The sequence below is a fragment of the Galleria mellonella genome, unplaced genomic scaffold (genome assembly GCF_026898425.1).
Source record: "Galleria mellonella isolate WM207_F2 unplaced genomic scaffold, CSIRO_AGI_GalMel_v1 utg35, whole genome shotgun sequence".
Lineage (NCBI taxonomy): Eukaryota > Metazoa > Arthropoda > Insecta > Lepidoptera > Pyralidae > Galleria > Galleria mellonella.
In genome coordinates, this window is record NW_026442082.1 from 2,678,333 (window position 1) to 2,699,024 (window position 20,692).

The following is a 20,692-nucleotide window of genomic DNA, read 5'->3' on the forward strand; positions in this document are numbered from 1 at the left end:
AAATAATTGCACTGTTACCATCCTTCCAAAAGTTGAACGTGAACGCTCTTAAATATTTCTTATGTTACAATTTCGCCATATTGCCAATATAAGACAAGTTTAATTATTTCTAGCTTAATTATTTATTTACGACTCAATAACGGAGATTTAATGAGTTTACTATGTTGTTATACATTTATGACAATTGTTTCCACTTCATCTAGAACTTGCAACAACATCGTCGCGATGCGAGACGTAAGTACATTCACCCTAAGCAAGTGTTCTTGCTAAAGAAACAATTGTCGGAAACGACAAGCAACTCATTATATTTCCACTGGTCCATTATAAAAAATAAATATATTTTTTTTACTTCAAATGTGGTATACATTTACATTACATTAAAATTCATTTATTTAATAAATGTAAATTTAGACCTTAGATAAACAAAAACAATAAATAAAACATGAGTATAATAATTCCATTGCGAATTCTTTGGCCGTCATGTACGTGATATGGTTACTTATTTTCATAATTCTTTAATGAAATTTGCTTAATCTAAGTAAAATAAATATATAAAATGTTATACTCGTAAAATGTATAAAAAGTTTTAAAGATTAGACCTTAAATTATTTGTGGCTTTGATTTTTCAATAAATATTACTATATAGTATCATGAAATAACCCTTATTTGTTTACTTCGGAGTACTTTATTGTTCAAAAAAGTTTTCTAAATCTCTGTTTGAATTTGTATTCAAGCGTTAAATTTCCCATGGGACTGATGGAGAAATATAACTGTTTCAAAACGCGGTTGAACGGAATTATTTTATATGTTTAACACACAATCATTTCTATTTTGTGTGCCTTATGTAAATTGTTTTATTGTCAAATAAAATGTATGTACGCTTATTTAGTAACCATAAACAATTTTTACAATAATGTTTATATAGACATTTCAAAAATATACCTACAAACATTTAAAAGGCTGGCAACGCACAAACAATTCCTCTTGTGTTGCAGGTATTCATGGGCGACGGTAGCCGCCTTCCATCAGGTGAGCCGTCTGCTCATTTGCCTCCCTAACAATAAAATACAAGGCTCTTCCAAAAAATATATGAATAATTGAGCTATTCAAAAGACAGTTTGCTAATGTCTAATCCTAGTAAAAATCAAACAACAATATTTGGTTACCGATTTTAAATTTGGGAAGGTTTGATTAGGTTTTATTATTAAGATTGTGTTCTACAAAAAACCGACTTCAATTGTAAAATCGATTTTGATTTCAAGACGTAAACTATTGAATCGATTTTGATAAAATTTCTATGAGAACAATTAATAAATGTAATTATACCCTGCAGATAAAAAAAGAACGTTTACAACTGACAAAATTATAAGATGACAAACATATGAAAAGCAACTATGAAAATAGACTATAGTCGATTATATTCAAGAAGACAAATTGCTTTACTTGAATATGGTCCTGGGTTTAATTCTCGATCTTACTAATGTGAGAAACAATATTCAGTTCTATTAAATTAATCCAAGCTAATACGAGTAGTATATGTTCTGGGTTACAAAGATTTTCTGTAAAAATTTCAACAAAATTTGCTTAATTTTTTATTATATTCTAACAAAATATAGATAGATACTTTTAATTGTTTGTTACTATAATAAGAATATAGTAGTAAACTTATTATAGATACAAACAATTACAAGAAATGATCACACTGAGAAAACAACGGGCGGTCTTGTCGCTAAAAGCCATCTTTTCCAGGCAAACTTTAGATTGAAGGGAGTAGTTATAAACAGTTTTACCAGAGGTACGATGAAAATTCTGTTATTTTTTTTAATACACAACAGAATCTAATTATAGGTAAGGAGACATGTTGCTTTACTTGAATATAGTCCTGGGTTTGATTCTCGATCTGGTTGATGTGAGAAACTATATCCAGTACTATTAAATTGATTCGAGGCTGTAATGTGTGTTCTTGCGCCTTGATAATATATTTATCATTCTACTTCACACAACATAAAAGTTTTGTATAAAGGATTTTTTTATATACTACTGAGGTGGCAAACAAGCTTATGGCCCACCTGATGGTAAGCGGTTAACATAGCGTATGAATGCCTGCAATACCAGGAGTATTATGCGCGCGTTGCCGACCAAAAATACTGTTATACAAACAAACAAAAAATTAAATTCACAAAATTAATGTTGCAGTAACTTCTTAAATTGTATTTTGATGTTTATTTAAGTGATTACTTTTGTATTAATTCTATCATTTTTTTTATTATGGACCATTATTTGGAAGTATTATAATTATTATAAGCTAGGAAGGCTTGGAATAATGTCATTCTTTATAAAAAATAATTTTACCAAAAAATACTGGAACCACGATAAAAGTAAACCTCTTTTTATTAAGAAAAAGTCATTAAGATAAGACTTTAAAAAAGGTGTAGCCCATTCGTCTTTTATTAATCTTTTAAATTACACAAAATATGATTATTATAAATTTGGTGGTTTAATTTATGCTACGAAATGTGTATAAATATAATGTAGATAATATTGTAATTAGAAACATAATCGTCATAGGTATCACATGGTAGACTTATTATTGTGTTTTCATAGTTTAGTCGATATATCAAATGACGCTTACTCCCGTGATCATTTGGAGAAAAAGGGCAAATATGCGTTAAGAAAAGTCCTGAATATTGGGAAATAATATCTTACTTTGAGACATCAGCTCTAATTGTATCGAGTACAAATTTGACCACAAATAATGTATAAATAATAAAAAGTGCTACACATTTACATCAATTGATTTCTTTCCCGTGCGTGTCGTAAGAGGCGACTAAGGGAACTTAATGGTCGAGAAATGGGCAACAGCGTACCTGTGTTCCACCTTTTTTATTCCACCATAAAGCAGCTTTATTTAAAATTCTGTTTGTTTCAAAAATGGAATATGGCCAAGAAATTATAGAGTACAGAGGCAATGTTTAGGAATGGCAGTGCATGAGGGGTATCATATGCATCACAGTCTATTCTGTGATATCCGTGGTACTGTTCAAATCTATTAATGACAGTTCTCATTAACTACTATGTGAACCATTATGTGTTGCACAAAAAAAGGTCACTTTCTTAACAATAAAAAATATCTCAGTACAATATTGTTAATTTAAATCTTTCAAATTATTTACCATCTCAAAATTTAATTAATCGCACCGCGTTGTATATGCTAAATAAATAAAAAAGTTTATCTTGATATTCCGAAGGTAGTGGTAACAACGATAAGAAACTCGGCTGTTACTTACTTCAAATAAAACTTTCTTCTTATCGAAGAGTTAAGTTTTTCAATTTAATATTTAAGTTTCCGAATGCAGAGTAAGCACAGGTTTATTTACATCATACAAGTATTAACTAGTTACATCCTTTTTCCTCTTTTTACAGCTAGTTATTTTTCTTATATAATGCACATTTATTGGATATCGACTTTTGCTCTTGGTTATTCTTCGTACTCCCACCCACCCAGATGTACCGACCCTTCGCCGTCCCTTGACAGGGGTCGAAGTGCGGTGGCCTAAGCCGAGGCCGAGCCACTCTGGTGGCCTTAGGCGCACACCGCAGTCCATAAGTAAAAGTCGACACCTCTGTCGCTCCCCTCTTGCGGGCTTGGAGTGCCGTCTGCACTCGCCCCTGCATACGCGTACACTGAAGCTGTAAAGGCTACCCATGGCCAACAGCAAACACATTCAGAAAAAAAAAATGCTCTTGATTATTCTTAGTAATTAAAGCACGTCAGTTAAATTTTAATTGTGGTGCGCGCCTTTTATATATTTGTATTACATTTAAATTTATATACTTAAATATATTTTTAATATATATATGCATGCATGTATTATTGGTGTGCCTTGATAAATAAATAAATTATTAAAGACTTTAAATAAGAACAGGTTCTAAATTCATTTATATTTTGTTATATCATCAAGTCAAAACTGATTTTAATAGTATTTTACCATCAATATGATTCATAATAATGTTAATCCTATATTAATATTGCGACGATTGAAAACAATGTCTTTTTTTTAAAAAAAAAAACTGGTACTTAGTTATGAAAAAGCAACTCCTTGCAGATACACTATCCTATGTATATTTTGAGACAATTCAAAAATGTACTTACCTCGTATGATGATTGATACATTATTTAGTGGAATGAAATATTTGTATAAACAAAAGAGTTGGTTATCCGTTATATATCTATATATAAAAATATATGTCGACATAGAATGGGATGTTACATTAAAACGAGGAAGTTATTACTGTCCATAAATATATTCGGGGTGACATATGGAGAGCGTAGGCCATTCAATACCAATACCCATTTGTTCGAAGCTGTACCGCGGAATTATCCAGTAATAATTTTGTTTGGCATGGATTACCGACGTAACGTTCATTCACCGATGTACGGACACTGTTCTATTGACAACACATATAATAGTATATTTATATAAGATAATATTAATGAACACGATGGCAATTGGTTTTCTGGCTTTTTCTTGCATTATAATGAGATTCGCAACTTTTTTTCTTGGAAGTAACTTTTTTATGCTTTAGTAATGGAAAACAAGCTGACAGCTCACCTAATGGGCCTATTAATCATTATTTGTAAATATAAATAGCCTGGGGAAAAGAGATTGTTAGTAATGAGGTCTAACTGACTCATTGCTAGCAATACAACTTATCAAGTCGACCTTCCACGCAGTTCCCCCTGGAAACCATCGTGGTTAATTCTACTGGAATTTGTCACGATGTGCTAACTGATCTGCTTCATTTTCATCTGTCATCCCTCACTGGTGCCCCGCCAGTGTATTCCGATAGCGCAGGTGAGGTTACAATTCCATTATCATTCATTAAAAAAATATAAATAGCCTTATATGGTACTCTTAGTATAGTTATTTATTATATTTTTATTTAATTACTTATTCTTTAATAGCTTTCGTACAGCTTGCCATCGACAGAAAGTTCAACCCCATACCTTAGAGCCCAGATGATTTCAGAAATGTTTCCTCCCATGAACACTCAGGTTATAGAATAAGCTCATTTCGAGGTTTTTCCAAGAGACTTCAGCATAGGGTTCTTTAAAAAAGTAGTAAAGATTTCAGAGTCGGCAATATGCGCTTATTACCCATACCCACTACGAACTACGGTGAACTACGGTTACAATTTACCATTAGGCGGGTCGTATGTTTGTTAGCCACTTCTGTGATATAAAAAAATTACCATTACTACGTACACGTGGATATATATTAAGTTACATATATATTTACTAATGTATTTAGAAATATTTTACTTCAGAAGTACAGGTATATATACTCGTAATTATGGGGTAAAAAGTATTGAAAACAAGTATGAATAAATATATATACTATATTACTATTTATACTACATTATACTATGAAAAGAGATGTTTTTTTTCTTAACTAGGTTACGAAATTTTATTTTTAGACGTGTAGTTCACTAAAAGTCCTTTTACCAATTTCGAGTTGGGTCAATATTTTATAAAGAATGCAATTTCGCGTCGTATATTGCTGTTCCGTGTTACGGTAATTTATAAAGGCATCTATATAGGAGCTTGAATAAGTACTTTGAAGTTATAGCTTTTTCTGTACGTTGAGAATACAAAAATGTTTGTAATAATATTAAATTTCTGCGAGTTTACGAATAAAGGAAACCAATCGACGGCTATCCTCTGAAGAGCACTTACACTGCAATAAATATTGTAAACTTTATTTTATTGAAGTTGTTTTATTGATTTATGTTGCAGAAGTTAATACATATTTTAATGCTACCAATTTAAGTAGCGTTTTATTTACAGTTACATAATAGAAACTTAAATAACAAATAAACCTATTAATATTATTTCTTTATATTTATTTGCATACCATATGGTACAAATTAGTTGTTACAGTATAATAGGTATGTAAGTAAGAGATAAAACAGGGACACCACAATTCACAAAGAGAGAACCATATAGGTGACATAAAAAATTACAAAACTAAACTATATGAATACCTAATGAATAGAACACACTATTCAACTGACGATTTGCTTGGAGATTAATGCAATAAATTTTCTTAATATTATGCTAATACTATGATTTTTTTAACTGTAAATGTGACATAATTCAGTTTTTTTTGTTTGTTTTTTTTTTTCTTATATACATTTATGAATTTGTATACCTCGCTAAATGAGGATGATCATAGAAGACTTATCTTGTTTTACTATCCATTGTTATGCACTCATCACGAAATAATAATGTCAGGAAATAAATAAATAAATTCACATTTACAACAATTGAACGTATATATTGTATCCTTATATAGATAGAGCATCAAGCCTCAAAAACGAGTCAAGTTTTTTTTAGCTAAATGTCAAATAAACTGTCTCGTTTATTTTATTATCAGTGTTCTATATACTAATGCACACAATTTATCTTGACGTATCTAAATTTAATTACTTAATAAATAAAATAAGTTTTTGCACGTTAAAGATATGCAAAAATTATAAGACAATATAAACATAGATGTTATAAAGGAATCACTCATAACTATATGTCACTTAAAAATGCATGAAGAAGTTGAGCAGCTTTTCTCGAAGCATTTGTATGTTTGTTAGTAGACTTTAAACTTTAATACAACTACATTGTAATAAATGCGAAAGTTTGTGATGATGTATGGAGGGATAGATATTTGCTATTATTTTATGCAAAAACTAAATGGATTTGAATTAAATTTGGTACACGGGTAGGCTATATCCTAACTTAGGACATACACACATACACACTGTGGGATATAGCTAATATTTTTTTTTATACTACTTAGAATGGCAAACAAGCTGACGGCCCACCTAATGGAAAGTTGTAACCGTCGCCTATAGACATGAGCAGTACCATGGACATAACAGAGTATACTGTTTCGCCCATGATACCCCCCATGCTTTGCCATTCCTGAGGACTCCGGTGTTATTCCTCTGTACCCTATAAATTCACGCCATATCTCACCCTTCATACCGAAACACAGCCATGCAAACACAACTCCTTCACGGTAGAAACACGAATGGAATAGAGGTACCCAAGCAATCAACTTTTGTACAAAGTCTCCTTCTGGTGACGGAGATTTTTGTTTATTTTTTTAAATCTGTCGTCCAGTTCCGTAAACATATTTAACTATCACAAACTGGCAAGAAACTCAACATCTCATATATATATTCTTTTTAAAATAAATCATTTACCAAAATGTTTGCAATATTTTGTAAACGAAAACTACATTTGTCACGTAAATAATCATTTATGGAGTCATCTTACCATCATATCGGCCATTAACTGTCTAATGCTGAACACCCTTTAAGGGGAATTTTGCCAGTAATTGCCACGCATAACAAGCGGGCTGGTAACAGTAGTTAGATTGCTGATGATGTTTTAAGAGAGACTGTTAAACGTCTCTCGGCCATTAAATTCCCTTAGTCGCCTATTACGACACCCACGGGAAAGGCATATATTTATTCTTTTTTATTAAATAATAGGCTTAAAATAAGGCTGTTTGTTTGTTTATATAAGCTTTATACAAACAAACAAACACACTTTTGTTTGTATATTCACATGTTATATTGATATCAACTTATAAAGAAAACGAAAAGGTACACGGGCATACTTATCCCTTGAGAAAATTTCTACCAAATAATGTAATTCCTATATATCGTTGTATCAACGCACGATCAAATCGCTACTTTATAAATATTGCAGATCTAATTATTGACCTTTCGCTGTATAAACCACACGTTGCACGTGATGCGTCATCTAATTTCAATCATAAACGTCAAACAGTATTACTGACGATATCTAGCTGCACCTAAATCGGTTATTTACGAAATTAATAATTAGATAGATATTTATTTATTAATATTTAGGTATACTCTGTGTGGTCCCGGCATAGAATGGGCTACCACTCTTTTCCCGTAAGAGTCATAAGAGGCGACTAAAAGAACTTAATGGTCGAGCAGCAGTCTCTTAAAATATCACTATTCGTATTTCCGCCGTGAAGCAGTTGTATTTGCATGGCTGTGTTTCGGTTTGAACGGTGGGATATGGCAGTGAATTTACAGGCTACAGAGGCACCATAGTCCTCAGGAATGGCAACGCATGGGAGATATTATAGATATACTCCGTTATGTCCATGGTACTGCTCATATCTATAGACGACGTTTACCACTTTCCATCAGGTAGGCCGTCAGATTGTTTGCCATTCTAAATGGGATAAAAAAAAAACATCAATTCCTAACTGCGACTGCCAACCGGCCTGCCAAGCGTAGCAAGTACTGGCAAAACGTCTCTTATGGGGAAGATCTATATTCAGCAGTGGACAGTTAACGGCTGGTATAATGATGACATGATGATTTATATTATGAATGTACTTATTCTTTTCTATATTTAGTTCTTGTGCGTAGGAAAATGTACATAATATTACTTTACCTATATCCAGCCCAATTATATTGTATAAACCATTTATTGGTAGCACAATGTAAGATTTACGTACACAAAGATAATTCCTTAACGTAATAAATAGAGTATTATACTTGTCTCACTTGTTATTGATAATTTTTCTCGTAATACTCTATATTCTTGAGCCCAGAAAACAATTATTTATTGCTTTTTGTGATAGGTTACCCAATAATATATAGCCCAAGTTCTTGTCAAGCTCGTCTGAATAAATAATTGTCTTTTTTACAGGTATGTACATTATATTGTCAGATTTATTGGAATTATAAGTGTATGTGCGAAAAACTAAAAGCCCAAGGGTCGACAGAGAGGGCGTTTAACCGTATGCCGTTCGCAACAACTTAAATTAATCGTACCTCTTTGATGTGCTGGTTCATCTGCCTCCTGGGGCTACTATCTTTCTCCACGGCTCAGCTAAGGATCCTTACAGGCTCCGGAGCACGCACAAATGTTGTATTTGAATAGGATGGCGTGATTTCGGGTACTTCACGTGTCCACGATACATTTATTTTCCATTAATAGAAACTTAGTCTTATTATGAAATCTAACAAGTTGCACACAAAACCACGTCGTAGCAAACTATGAATTTCACTCAGATGTCCTTTATTATAAAATAAATACACGAAACAAAGCATATGCTGCTAACAACCCATCATCACTTTTCGCGCCAACGCCATATTTCTTTTTTTTTTATCAATCTGAACATAGGTGCGATGCGACAGTACTCTATTTCATAAAAAGACATTCAAGCCATACGATGCAACATGTATTTTTTTATATATATCACTGAGGTGGCAAACAAGCATACGGCCCACCTGATGGTAAGTGGCTACCGTAGCCTATGAACACCTGCAATGCCAGAGGTATTACGCGTGCGTTATCGACCCTGAAGAAACCTCTTTATCCCCCTTTTGAAGAACCCCATGCTGTGTGAGTGTTCGTGGGAGGAAACATCTCTGAAACCGCGCAGTACGTGACCATTGAGGCTGTAGGACATGAGGATGAACTCCCTGTCGATGGCGAGCCGTATGATGGTAGAAAGTGGCAGAAAGTCGGATTATCATTATTAAACTAGCCCAAACAACAAGCTTTTACTTGTGATATTACCCGCGTAGTCGGAATATGTTAAAAAGTTGCTTATATTCTTCTCCATCTCATATAGTTCATGTATACTAAATTTTAAGGCCTTATAATGTAATAAATAAACAAACATACTTTCACATTAATAATATTAGTAAAGATTTACTGAAATATTATTAGCACGGAGTGGTTAATTTGATTGATAATGACCATGTAATTTCAGACATAGTTTTACATTTTCAGACATTTAAATAAATACACAGAATGTTAACAGAGATTTAAAAGAGTAACTGTTGAATTTTTTACGGGCTCTTCTCAACAGATAATAACTTTCCGAAACCTGCAATAGATTTTGAAAAAAAAATTATTTAAAAGTGCTACAAGCACTTTTAAATAATTTTTAAAAGTGCTAATAACAAAAAAATATTTGAATTTTAATTTGAATTTTGATTCTAAAATGACAGGAGATATATACAAATTATCCGCTTGGTTACATTAATTTGATTCTGGTGGATCGTAGCGACATCTTTCAGTCAGCGAGGTAAACCGCGTTATGTTGTAATTACCCAATTCAATTAAATTGTCTAACACTACAGCACGCTCTGAGATTTTGTTCTTTGCTGATTAAAATTTCATCGTTAAACAGTGAGGTCTGTAATTATTAATTATTTCTCCAATAACTCACTTATTTGTAATTCTTATTTAATTTTTCATTACAATTTTTTAATTCCTTTAGTTTCTTATATTTATAGATTTTGAACATTATCTGTGACTTTTTACTATTTTATTTTTTTACTTTTTTTTATTCAATTTAATGAATGAATGAAAACTCTTTATTGTTCCCTTCAAAGAATGATACAGATTATAAATAATGTTATTATTCTTTTTTATTTATTAGTATCGTTATTTTTTTACTTACATTTGAGCTTAGTGTGTTAAATCTATATCTATATCAGAAGCGATTGGGTAGATTTTTGATAACAGGTATACGATACGATATCGTCACCTTCAAGAAAAGATCATATCCCTTTTTAAAAGTCTGACAGCGTACTTGCAAATCCTTCGGTGCCACGGGTGCCCATGAGCAGCGGTAATCACCTACCATCAGACCGCATGCTCGTTTGCCCTTTGTTCAATGTAACTACTCAGTCGCATGTGTTCCAACATGGCTTTATTTTGTGCTTGAATTTCCTCAAGGTGCTTCTTAATACGAGTGATACGGTGATACGCTGCATTAGTTTTTAAAATATATATATATATATACTAGCTGACCCCGTAAACGTTGTTTTACTACTTATTGCGAAATATATAAATCACAATTAAAATACAGGGCATTGATCGTAAAACGATGAAAATTTTAAGTTGTATGTATTTTTCAATGTCAAATCATATTAAAATTAAAATAAAAAAATTGTTAAAAAAATAAAAAAAATGTTTTAGGAGTAGGTCACCCTTATCATTGAGGGGTATAAAAATAGATGTTGGCCGATTCTCAGATTTACCCAATATGCACACAAAACACACCGTGACTCGAGAATTTTATATATAAGATATATATATATATAATAAAATCATTACAATACTACTATGAGTAAAAATTATATTGAATAATATACAATATTTCTATTGTAAGTTACCTACCTTTGACAGTTGACTAACAGAAAAAATATGTGAGCTAAATTTAATTACAATTATGACCTACAAGAAAATACGTAAATATAATATCAATAATTATAACTATTAGCTACATATTTCGTATGAGAAATGTAATAATGGTTATGTCACCTCATATTTATATATTTATGTACGAAACACGTAGTAAAGTTTATATTAAAAAAAAATGCCCATAAAATTGTATGCAAAAGTGAAAAATTTGAGTTAAAAAAGAGAAGATTTGGTCTTATTTTACTAGTACAACTTAGTAGTTTCATATAAAATATAACATGAGATTCTAAGAAATGAATAGGAAATAAAAAAAAACATTTTCTAGAAAAAAATATATATTTCTTTTTGTAAAAAAATATTTTTACGGTTACTTGATAGTCTTAAATAAGGTTAAATCCACCATGGCGATGTTGTTTGAATAAAATCCTACCTATCTGTCCATATTGGTTTTTTCCACCGTCAATCATTCTTAATAAAGGCTTGGACAGGTTTTTTTTTATTCTTATTTTTCTCCGAATTGACGGGAGTTTACGCATGTACTATAAACAAATTATGATAAATTAATATTATTAAAAAAAATACAGCAATTTTCCAAAATTAAAACAAATGATATTATATATTGCTGAATCTTTATAGTATTATTTTTCTTATCTTCTGAATGAATACAAATGTTACAGCTTTCAATTTTAATTTAATATTAAAACATGTTATTACATAGTTTCAAATAACACCAATAAAATTTTCTTAGACAGATCAGGCTGATGCTCATCTTCACGAAGATGAATTATTATTATTTTAAAATATAATCTATGTCAATAAAAAAATAAATTATGGAATACATGTATTAATTTCATTACATTGTCATATATGTATGGAGGATTTGGTCTCACTTTCTTCATTAATATAATACATCCATGTAAAGCTAGGTCAGATAGCTAGTTTAAATTTTTTTTATACAACATAGAATGGAAAACAAACTGACGGTCCACCTGATGGAAAGTGGTAACCGTCGCCTATAGACATGAGCAGTACCATGGACATAACAGAGTATACTGTTTCGCCCATGATACCCCCCATACGTTGCCATTCCTGAGGACTCGGGTGTTATTCCTCTGTACCCAGTAAATTCACGCCATATCCCACCCTTCAAACCGAAACACAGCCATGCAAACACAGCTTGTTCACGGTTGAAACACGAATGGGACAGAGGTATTCAAGCAATCGACTTTTGTACAAAATAAAAACAAGCTAAAAACAACACATAATATAGAAAGTCAAAGCAACCGTCTCTAAAACATTGTAATCACGCAAGTAAACGCAGCATTGTAAAAACAAAGAATATTTTCAAAATAGGATACGATTGAACATTAAATTCTTAATTTAAAGCCACTCGAAACACGCAGCGAGGTTTGTTTCTCGTCTGCGTTAAGCTTTTAATTATAGGTATAATAAGGAGAGATACAAACTGTATACAATGACCACAAAGAGCGCAAGGACTTGACAAATGAAGATCATTTAAGGTCTTTCTTTTCTAACGGCCGTGTAAGACCAATGTAATGTTGAGCAGTAAATAAATAGCTGTTATTAACGTGAGAAAAATCACAGTCTGGCTTTTATTCCGTGTTCAAACTAGGCACGGAAATGATTGCTACTTTTCGTTCATTATCATACATAGTGAAATTATTTTTTACAATCACAGTGGTGTGATCTGTGAAAAATCATAGGCCGTGAATTTCATTTGCAACGATCTAACATCACTCTGCTACTAATATGGAATATTCATTATGATTTTTATTATCTGTGTGCTAAAATATCTGTTCGTTTGCTCTTTACGAACAAGTTGGCTGTGAGCTGTGACTTTATTTCACTACTAATTAAGCGCAACTTATGATTCACGAATCATTTACTGCTACTTGTAGCGGAATATTTGAAGAAAAGTAGCAATTGTATTGAATATATGCTACTTACTAGTAAATTATTCCAAGCCTAGTTCAGACTCCAAACAAATAAGCACCCAAGAATATGGCTTAATTTTTTTTTTTTGGAGTTCTTCTCTCTTATTTTATGACGTTTTATCCTCTTAATATTCTTTGTTCAGGGGAAAGGGGTATACTAACAGTATAGAGGAGATATATATATATATATATATATATATATATATATATATATATATATATATATATATATATATATATATATATATATATATATATATATATATGTATGTATGTATGTATGTATGTATACCTGCTTTCATCGCCACCTATCATCCCCCACTGCATTTATTATCACTTATTAAAAAAAACATGTTCGTTTTAGTATATACTCATATTTTTATTCATCGCAAACATAAGTTCAATCAATTATTTATATTATTTTAAGTATTAGGGATCCGTACCAAAAAGGTACAAAGGAATCCTTACGGTATTACTTTGTGTGTACTATCTGTCCGTCCGTCTGTCTATCTTTCAGAGCGTTATATCTCAGCAACTACTAATACTATACTCATATACAAGTAACTGTGCTTGTCTGACTATTTTGATGGATTCCACATATTTTTTTTATACCACATGGAATCGGTAATAAGCTAATAACACACATAATAAAAAATGGTTACCATCACCTACGAACATGAAACGGATCATGAGGAGTCACAGTATACACTGCGACGCCCATTATACCCCCTCAAGCATTGACATTCCTAAAGACTAAAATATTATGTCTCCAGACTCAGTCATTTTACTGCCATAAAGGTTCCTCAGAATATGATTTTTGTACAGAGTCTCCCTCTAGTGATAGATGACACTTGAAACTCAGTAACTACCTATTAATAATTTATAACAAGTGTCATTCATAAAAAAAATTAAGGCTTAGGGGAGCTACAAATAACGAGATACCAGTTTAGTAACACCCAGATCAGTTATTTTTAGAATTTGTATCTGTCATCCTATTTTACAGCATCACGAGAAAATGGCTAAACGAGTTTCAACGAAATTTTATAATCCAGCAATTCACCGTAAAAAAAACAGATATAAAATATTTTTCTGTATCAGTCGAACAAATTATAAATTTCCAATGAATTTGTTAGCTAATGTTAGTGAGAAATACATTTTTTACAAATAAATTTATTTTCCACCTAAACGCGGACGATGCCGCGTGTATAACTTGTTTACAATAAAGTAGGGATTTTATTCTAATTTCATTGCTACATTCTACAACGTACGTACAGAAATGGATCATTGGGGATTTAGATATAAAAATTTTGAACACATTTTATCTGTAAACCCTTCCAGACAAATGTGTAAATGTACGATTCGGCAATACGTACCGCAACAGATAAATTTCAGGCAAGAGCCGCAATTATGGTGCGAACATTCAGTCGTGTTTCAGAAGTCGCTGGGAGTACACGCCTGCCGTTGAAAAACTCTTGCCGAAACAACGATACGAAAAACTTTTCTTTCTAAATTTAAAATTCGATCATAAATAACTTTCGATTATCGCTATAAGAATAACTGTGTTTAAAGAACTGGCTGCTTGAAATTTTTCATTTTTATTTCTTTTTGTAACTGAATTCGAATTTTGAAATTTTGTTGACATTACTTTTTGTTATGACACTGGTGCAGTGGTCGGTGGTTTTTCGATGAATAAAAAAGTGATTGTCAGTCAAAATAGGTGGGTTGGAGACTGTTGATCATAATGACTCGTGGTCTAAAGACCAACCTTCGTGTTCTGGGGTCAACGTAAATTGGACGTTATGCTACATTCACATAAAGCGGATAGTAACCATCCTCATGCCTTTTTATGATGATATGGTAAGTTTTTAATTTTTATATTTATAGAATTTAAAATTGAAATTTAATATTTTTTTACATTAATAATATCAAATATCTATGATACCTCCAGGGCTACTCCTCGACTCTTGCCCTTGTTTATTATTATTTTTTTATTTTGTATTCTAAAACATTGAAGTGGGCACAACTTATGTAGAAATGTAAAATTAATTATAAGAACAGAACTAACTTCTTAATTATATAAAATATATACTAAATTGTATTGTAAATATTATAATTTATTCATTATAATTTGTGATTTACTAATTATTTCTAAATAATTATTAGAAATAATAAGTAAATCACAAAAACTTAATAAAGTGCTGTGTAATAAAAAAACATATTTAAATTTTATCTGTATAAATGTTTGTTCTATGAATTAAAAAGAAAAAAAAACGCTTCATATGGAAGTAATGGAATAATTTCGCAATTAGCGCATTAATTGTCAGCATTATGTTCCATAATACAATTCATTTTATGGCCTTCCCAATTTAAAAAATCTTTTATTTTTTATTATACGAAACCTATTAGAATCATTATTTTTGCAATTGTATGGCTACATAAACGTTTAAGATGATATTTTTTGACCAATGATTAAAAAAAAATAAGATGATGACCTCCGAGGTTGATAGGCTTAAAGATGCTTTGTGTAACAGCGTTCCGGGTTAACTTCTGAGAATATAATACAAAGTAGTATATTTCTAGAAATTGTTTTCAACTTACCTCCAAAAGAAAGAAGGTTTATTATTAGTAGTATCTTAAATTATGACTGCCATTTTACAATAACTCATCCATTCCATACACTCACAAATTAGATAGTCAACATTCACTTAAAAAATATTATTTGGACAAATTAAATTATTATTTATATATTATTTACTTAAGTTAAGTTTTACTGTTTCTTTTTCATATATATATATATATATATATATATATATATATAGTGTTATTATATATTATACCGTATATGGAAGAGCACTGCTTATCCTAAAGTACAGGATTTACCTATTTAGGGAGCAGGGTTTCCTCTATATTTAAAAATGTTTGTGACATTTATTTTGAAATAAACTTATTATTATTATAATTCACTTGTATTTTTTATGTTTGTTATCTCGTTCAACTTTGTTCAACAGTTGTAAACCGATTTGGAAAATTATTTCTTTATCTGAAAGGATATATTTCCAAATTAATTCCATAAAAATGTTATCAAAATCAGTTTAGTAGTTTAATTTTTAATTAAAATTGGGTTTTGCTACACTTGAAGTCTTTTTTTTTATGAAACTTTTATATACCTGTAATATGCAATATAACCTGCAATAGGAGACGTTCTTGTTTTACTTGTATTTCTGTTTTGAGTGCATCTTACGCAATACCATCGACAGATCTGTACCGATTTCCATAATTTCTTTTGCAATCATAGATTTTGCATCTATATTGGTGCCATTATATATTATGCATGAAGCAAAATAAGGTTGTTGTATCCATAAGTAGATTATGTGTTTAATTTTTTTTTTTAAATCTAATGTATCTTTAGAACTATAGAAATTATTACTTTAATTCGGTTTAAAGTAATAAGTTCTATAAATATAAAATAATTGATATTTTGATTTAAAAACGAAACCACTAGATCGACTTTGATGACATTTCTACGAGACAAATATAGAGCTCTAAAATAACAAAAAAAAAAATACAACCGAATTAAGAACTTCTTCTTATTTTTGAAGTCGATTGATAAAATAGTTAGATTTTAATATTAATTTGTCACAATAGAAGGTGATATTTTATGCGAAGCAAAATTTTCTATTTTTTATTTTTTTATTTCTTAAACAACAAATCCTGGTGTGAAGGCTACTAGATATATAACAAAATGTCACTAATTTATTTATAATGAAAATGTAAATTAGTGATACACCCAATCGTTCCTAATATCACAAAACTTGAGAGGAAATTGCGACGTTACCATTCTTATCAGAACACCGTCCCTTTTATTATGGGTACATCAGAACGAGGAAGTACCAATGACGAGAGAAACACAAATAGTTCCTCGTAAATGCACAAGGGTGCCTGAAGCATGGTGATAAGCACGAAGTTAGTGATATTGTTACTAATTGCGACTGAATACGAGTATAAGCTTATACGAATAATAGGCGTTTACTGCAGTTCATAGCAGTTTCTCACTCGAACCCCTTATCTCCCATTTTCATAACTACTTATGACATATTCTCGTCTTATATGATCTATCTATTTTCGTATCTTGATTATCTCTCTCTCTCTCTCTGTGTTTCTCTCAGATGCATAAAAAACTATTTACAACTTAATACAAGCTTACACGAATATTTGTCGTTTATGATTACAATAGTAAACTTACAATAAATACAAATAATTACAAGATAATATTGCACTAATGCAGTTTCTCGTAGTTTCACTCAATTTCTCATGCGTACCTCTTATCTCCCGTTCGCATGATAATTCGTGCCCTGTTCTAATTTCTGATGATGGTTATAATTAACTATTTGGTTAATAAAAAAACTAATTGCGACTGATAAGCGTATACAAATACTGTTTACTGTAGCCTATGAATGCCTTCATTACGCACACGTTGCCAACCCTAGAAAAACTTTTTATTCCTTTTTGAAGAAATCCATGCTGTAGTCTCTTGGAAAAACCATAATTATGTAGACGATTGTACATTGATACAATGTTTTGTATATCATTGTTTAAATACAGCGTATTTAGTTGTATTATATTAATAAAAGAAAAAAAAAATTATTGTATTGTATTACCAGAGGGAGACTTTGTACAAAAGTTGTTTGCTTTGGCACCTCTGTCCCATTCATGTTTCTACCGTGAAGCAGTCGTGTTTGCATGGTTGTGCCGGCGGGGCGCCAGTGAAGGATGATAGGTGAGGATGAAGCTGGTCAGTTAGCCCATCGTGACGAATTCAATAAGAATTGTTCATGATGATTTTTCAGAGGGAACCACAAAGCTGCACAAGGGAATTTCTGTCAGTCATCTTTTCCACCATTGCGCAGGGAGGATAACTCGTTGGCTCTGAACGCCAAAGAGAAGGCCGATCTCCTTGGATCTCTCTTTGCATCAAACTCGACGTTGGATGACGGAGAGAAACTACCGCCGACCATTCCGCGTTGTAAGAGCTCTATGCCGAATGTTAAATTCACGCAAAGATCAGTGCGTAGAGCACTTTTCTCCCTTGAAATCCATAAGTCGAGTGGGCCCGATGGCATTCCTCCAATTGTGCTTAGGACGTGCGCACCAGAGTTGGCTCCGGTTCTTACGCGTCTTTTTCGGCTCTGTTACTCATCAGGTATAGTCCCAAAGTTTTGGAAGACTGCTTTGGTGCATCCGATCCCTAAAAAGGAGACCGCTCAGATCCAGCTAACTATAGGCCCATAGCTATTACTTCCTTATTCTCGAAAGTCATGGAATCAGTTATTAACGATCAACTGCTCCGGTACCTAGAGGATCGCCAGCTGATCTCAGACCGCCAGTACGGCTTTCGACGAGGACGCTCGGCTGGTGATCTTTTAATTTATTTAACACACCGATGGGCGGTGGCAATCGAGAATGGGGGAGAGGCCTTAGCTGTTAGTCTGGATATTGCGAAAGCCTTTGATCGGGTGTGGCATAGGGCACTAATCTCGAAACTACCTTCGTTTGGGTTGCCCGCGAGATTGTGCAGTTGGGTCGCCAGCTTTCTTAAGGAACGTAGCATTAAGGTCGTAGTCGACGGAGCATGCTCTGACTTAAAACCTGTGAATGCTGGTGTCCCGCAAGGCTGTGTACTATCTCCGACACTGTTTCTTCTGCATATCAATGATATGTTACAGATCAGTGATATTCATTGTTATGCGGACGACAGTACAGGAGATGCATTATACACCGGTCATGCAAAGATCTCGCGGGCACATACCGATGAGCTCCGGAACAGACTTGTGTCTGAAATCGAAACTTCACTCGATAAAGTTTCGATCTGGGGTGAACGCAATCTTGTTCACTTTAACCCTAAGAAGACACAAGTCTGCGCGTTCACCGCAAAAAAGACACCGTTTGTCGTATCTCCTCACTTTCAGGGCACTTCCCTTGATAATAAGTCGAGTCTGGGGATTCTTGGCGTCGATATATCTAGCGACGTCCAGTTTTGCGGTCATCTGGAGGAAAAAGCTAAGATAGCTTCCAAAAAGTTGGGGGTGCTCAATAGGGTGAGACGGTATTTCACGCCAGAAAACCGCCTTAAACTGTATAAAGCTCAAGTGAGGCCACACATGGAATACTGTTCTCACCTGTGGGCAGGAGCGCCACAGTACCAACTCCTTCCATTAGACCGCATTCAAAGTCGGGCAGCTCGAATTGTTGACGATCGGCGTCTTACTGTCCGGCTCGACCCACTGAAACTGCGTAGAGATGTTGCATCTCTGTGCATCTTCTACCGAATTTATCATGGGGAGTGCTCTGAAGAATTGTTCGGATTGATACCTGCTGCTGATTTTCACCATCGTACAACCCGCCATAAACTAAAATTTCATCCCAACCATCTGGACGAGTGGCGGTCCTCCACCGTGCGTTTTTCAAGGCACTTTCTCCCACGCACAACCACTCTTTGGAATCAACTTCCAGCAGCAGTATTTCCGAACCGATACGACAACATAACCTTCAAGAAAAGAGCATATTCCTTTTTAAAAGGCCGGCAGCACACCTGCAATGCCGTAGGTGTTGTGGGTGATTATGGGCGGCGGTAGTCACTTACCATCAGGTGAGCCGCATGCTCGTTTGCCCCCTGTGTTGTAAAAAAAAAAAAAAAAAAACCACGTAGACGTTGACCTAATAGGACTAATATTGCTAACAATTGGGATGTCAAACTTCATTACTAACAATCCCTTTCCTCCCACGCATGGAGGGTATCATGGGCAAAACAGAACCCTATTATGTCCTTGGTACTGCTTATGTCTATAGGCGACTGTTACCACTTTCCATCAGGCAGGCCGTTATGTTTGCTATTCTAAGTTGAATAAAATAATAATAATAATAATATAGCATTTTATCCTTTTTCCTTTGCCTTTGTCGTATAAAAAAATGCGAACATGATATAACTATAGTGAACGGCGGCACAGCACCAGCTGGCGCTATATTGCACTGAGAGGAAATCATTATACAGCGTCGGGGATAAAGAGGTATGTTTTGCCTTTTTTGATCTTATATACAAGTACTATCATAAATTATAAGATCGAAAAGTATACACATTTTTCACCCAAATATTACATTTTTTTCCATTTTGTTCCAAAAGTTTGAGAAAATTTTGTTCCATTTATTTCTAGACTAGGGAGGAACAAAATTTTCTCATTTTAAGAATGTATTTTCTGATATGTCAAAATGAAAAATATCCACTAATTGGATTTGGGGGGATAAATAATTTTCTGTCATTAATTTAACGTAACGCTGTGTAGTGCTGGCATAAAATATATGGACGCGCACGTAAATAATTTAATTATTAGTAAACGTACATTATGTATAAATAAACACAAATAAATAAATATAAAAAAATATTTATAATTGATAATCTCAAATATTACTC

At 32.6% G+C, this 20,692-nt stretch overlaps 2 protein-coding genes across 4 annotated transcripts in view; one reads left to right on the plus strand and one right to left on the minus strand.

The window, feature by feature from the left end:
* Nucleotides 1-20,692, minus strand: part of LOC113514504 (uncharacterized) — a 408,650-nt gene that overhangs the window by 238,575 nt on the left and 149,383 nt on the right. The window contains exon 6 of one of the 3 annotated variants that reach the window (XM_052896850.1): nucleotides 18,721-19,771. The exons of 1 other annotated variant lie outside the window; for it this stretch is intronic. In XM_052896850.1, the coding sequence (XP_052752810.1) occupies nucleotides 19,489-19,771 (283 nt within the window). In that variant the 3' untranslated portion in view covers nucleotides 18,721-19,488. Of the gene's footprint in view, nucleotides 1-18,720; nucleotides 19,772-20,692 lie in introns of those variants that run through there. One more of the 3 variants, XM_052896848.1, reaches the window with a different exon arrangement.
* LOC113514358 (neuropeptide F receptor) overlaps nucleotides 14,634-20,692 on the plus strand; it is a 91,857-nt gene continuing 85,798 nt past the window's right edge. Inside the window, exon 1 of the mRNA XM_026898426.3 lies at nucleotides 14,634-15,084. Within this exon, the coding sequence (XP_026754227.1) occupies nucleotides 15,064-15,084 (21 nt within the window). The 5' untranslated portion in view covers nucleotides 14,634-15,063. The remainder of the gene's footprint in view (nucleotides 15,085-20,692) is intronic.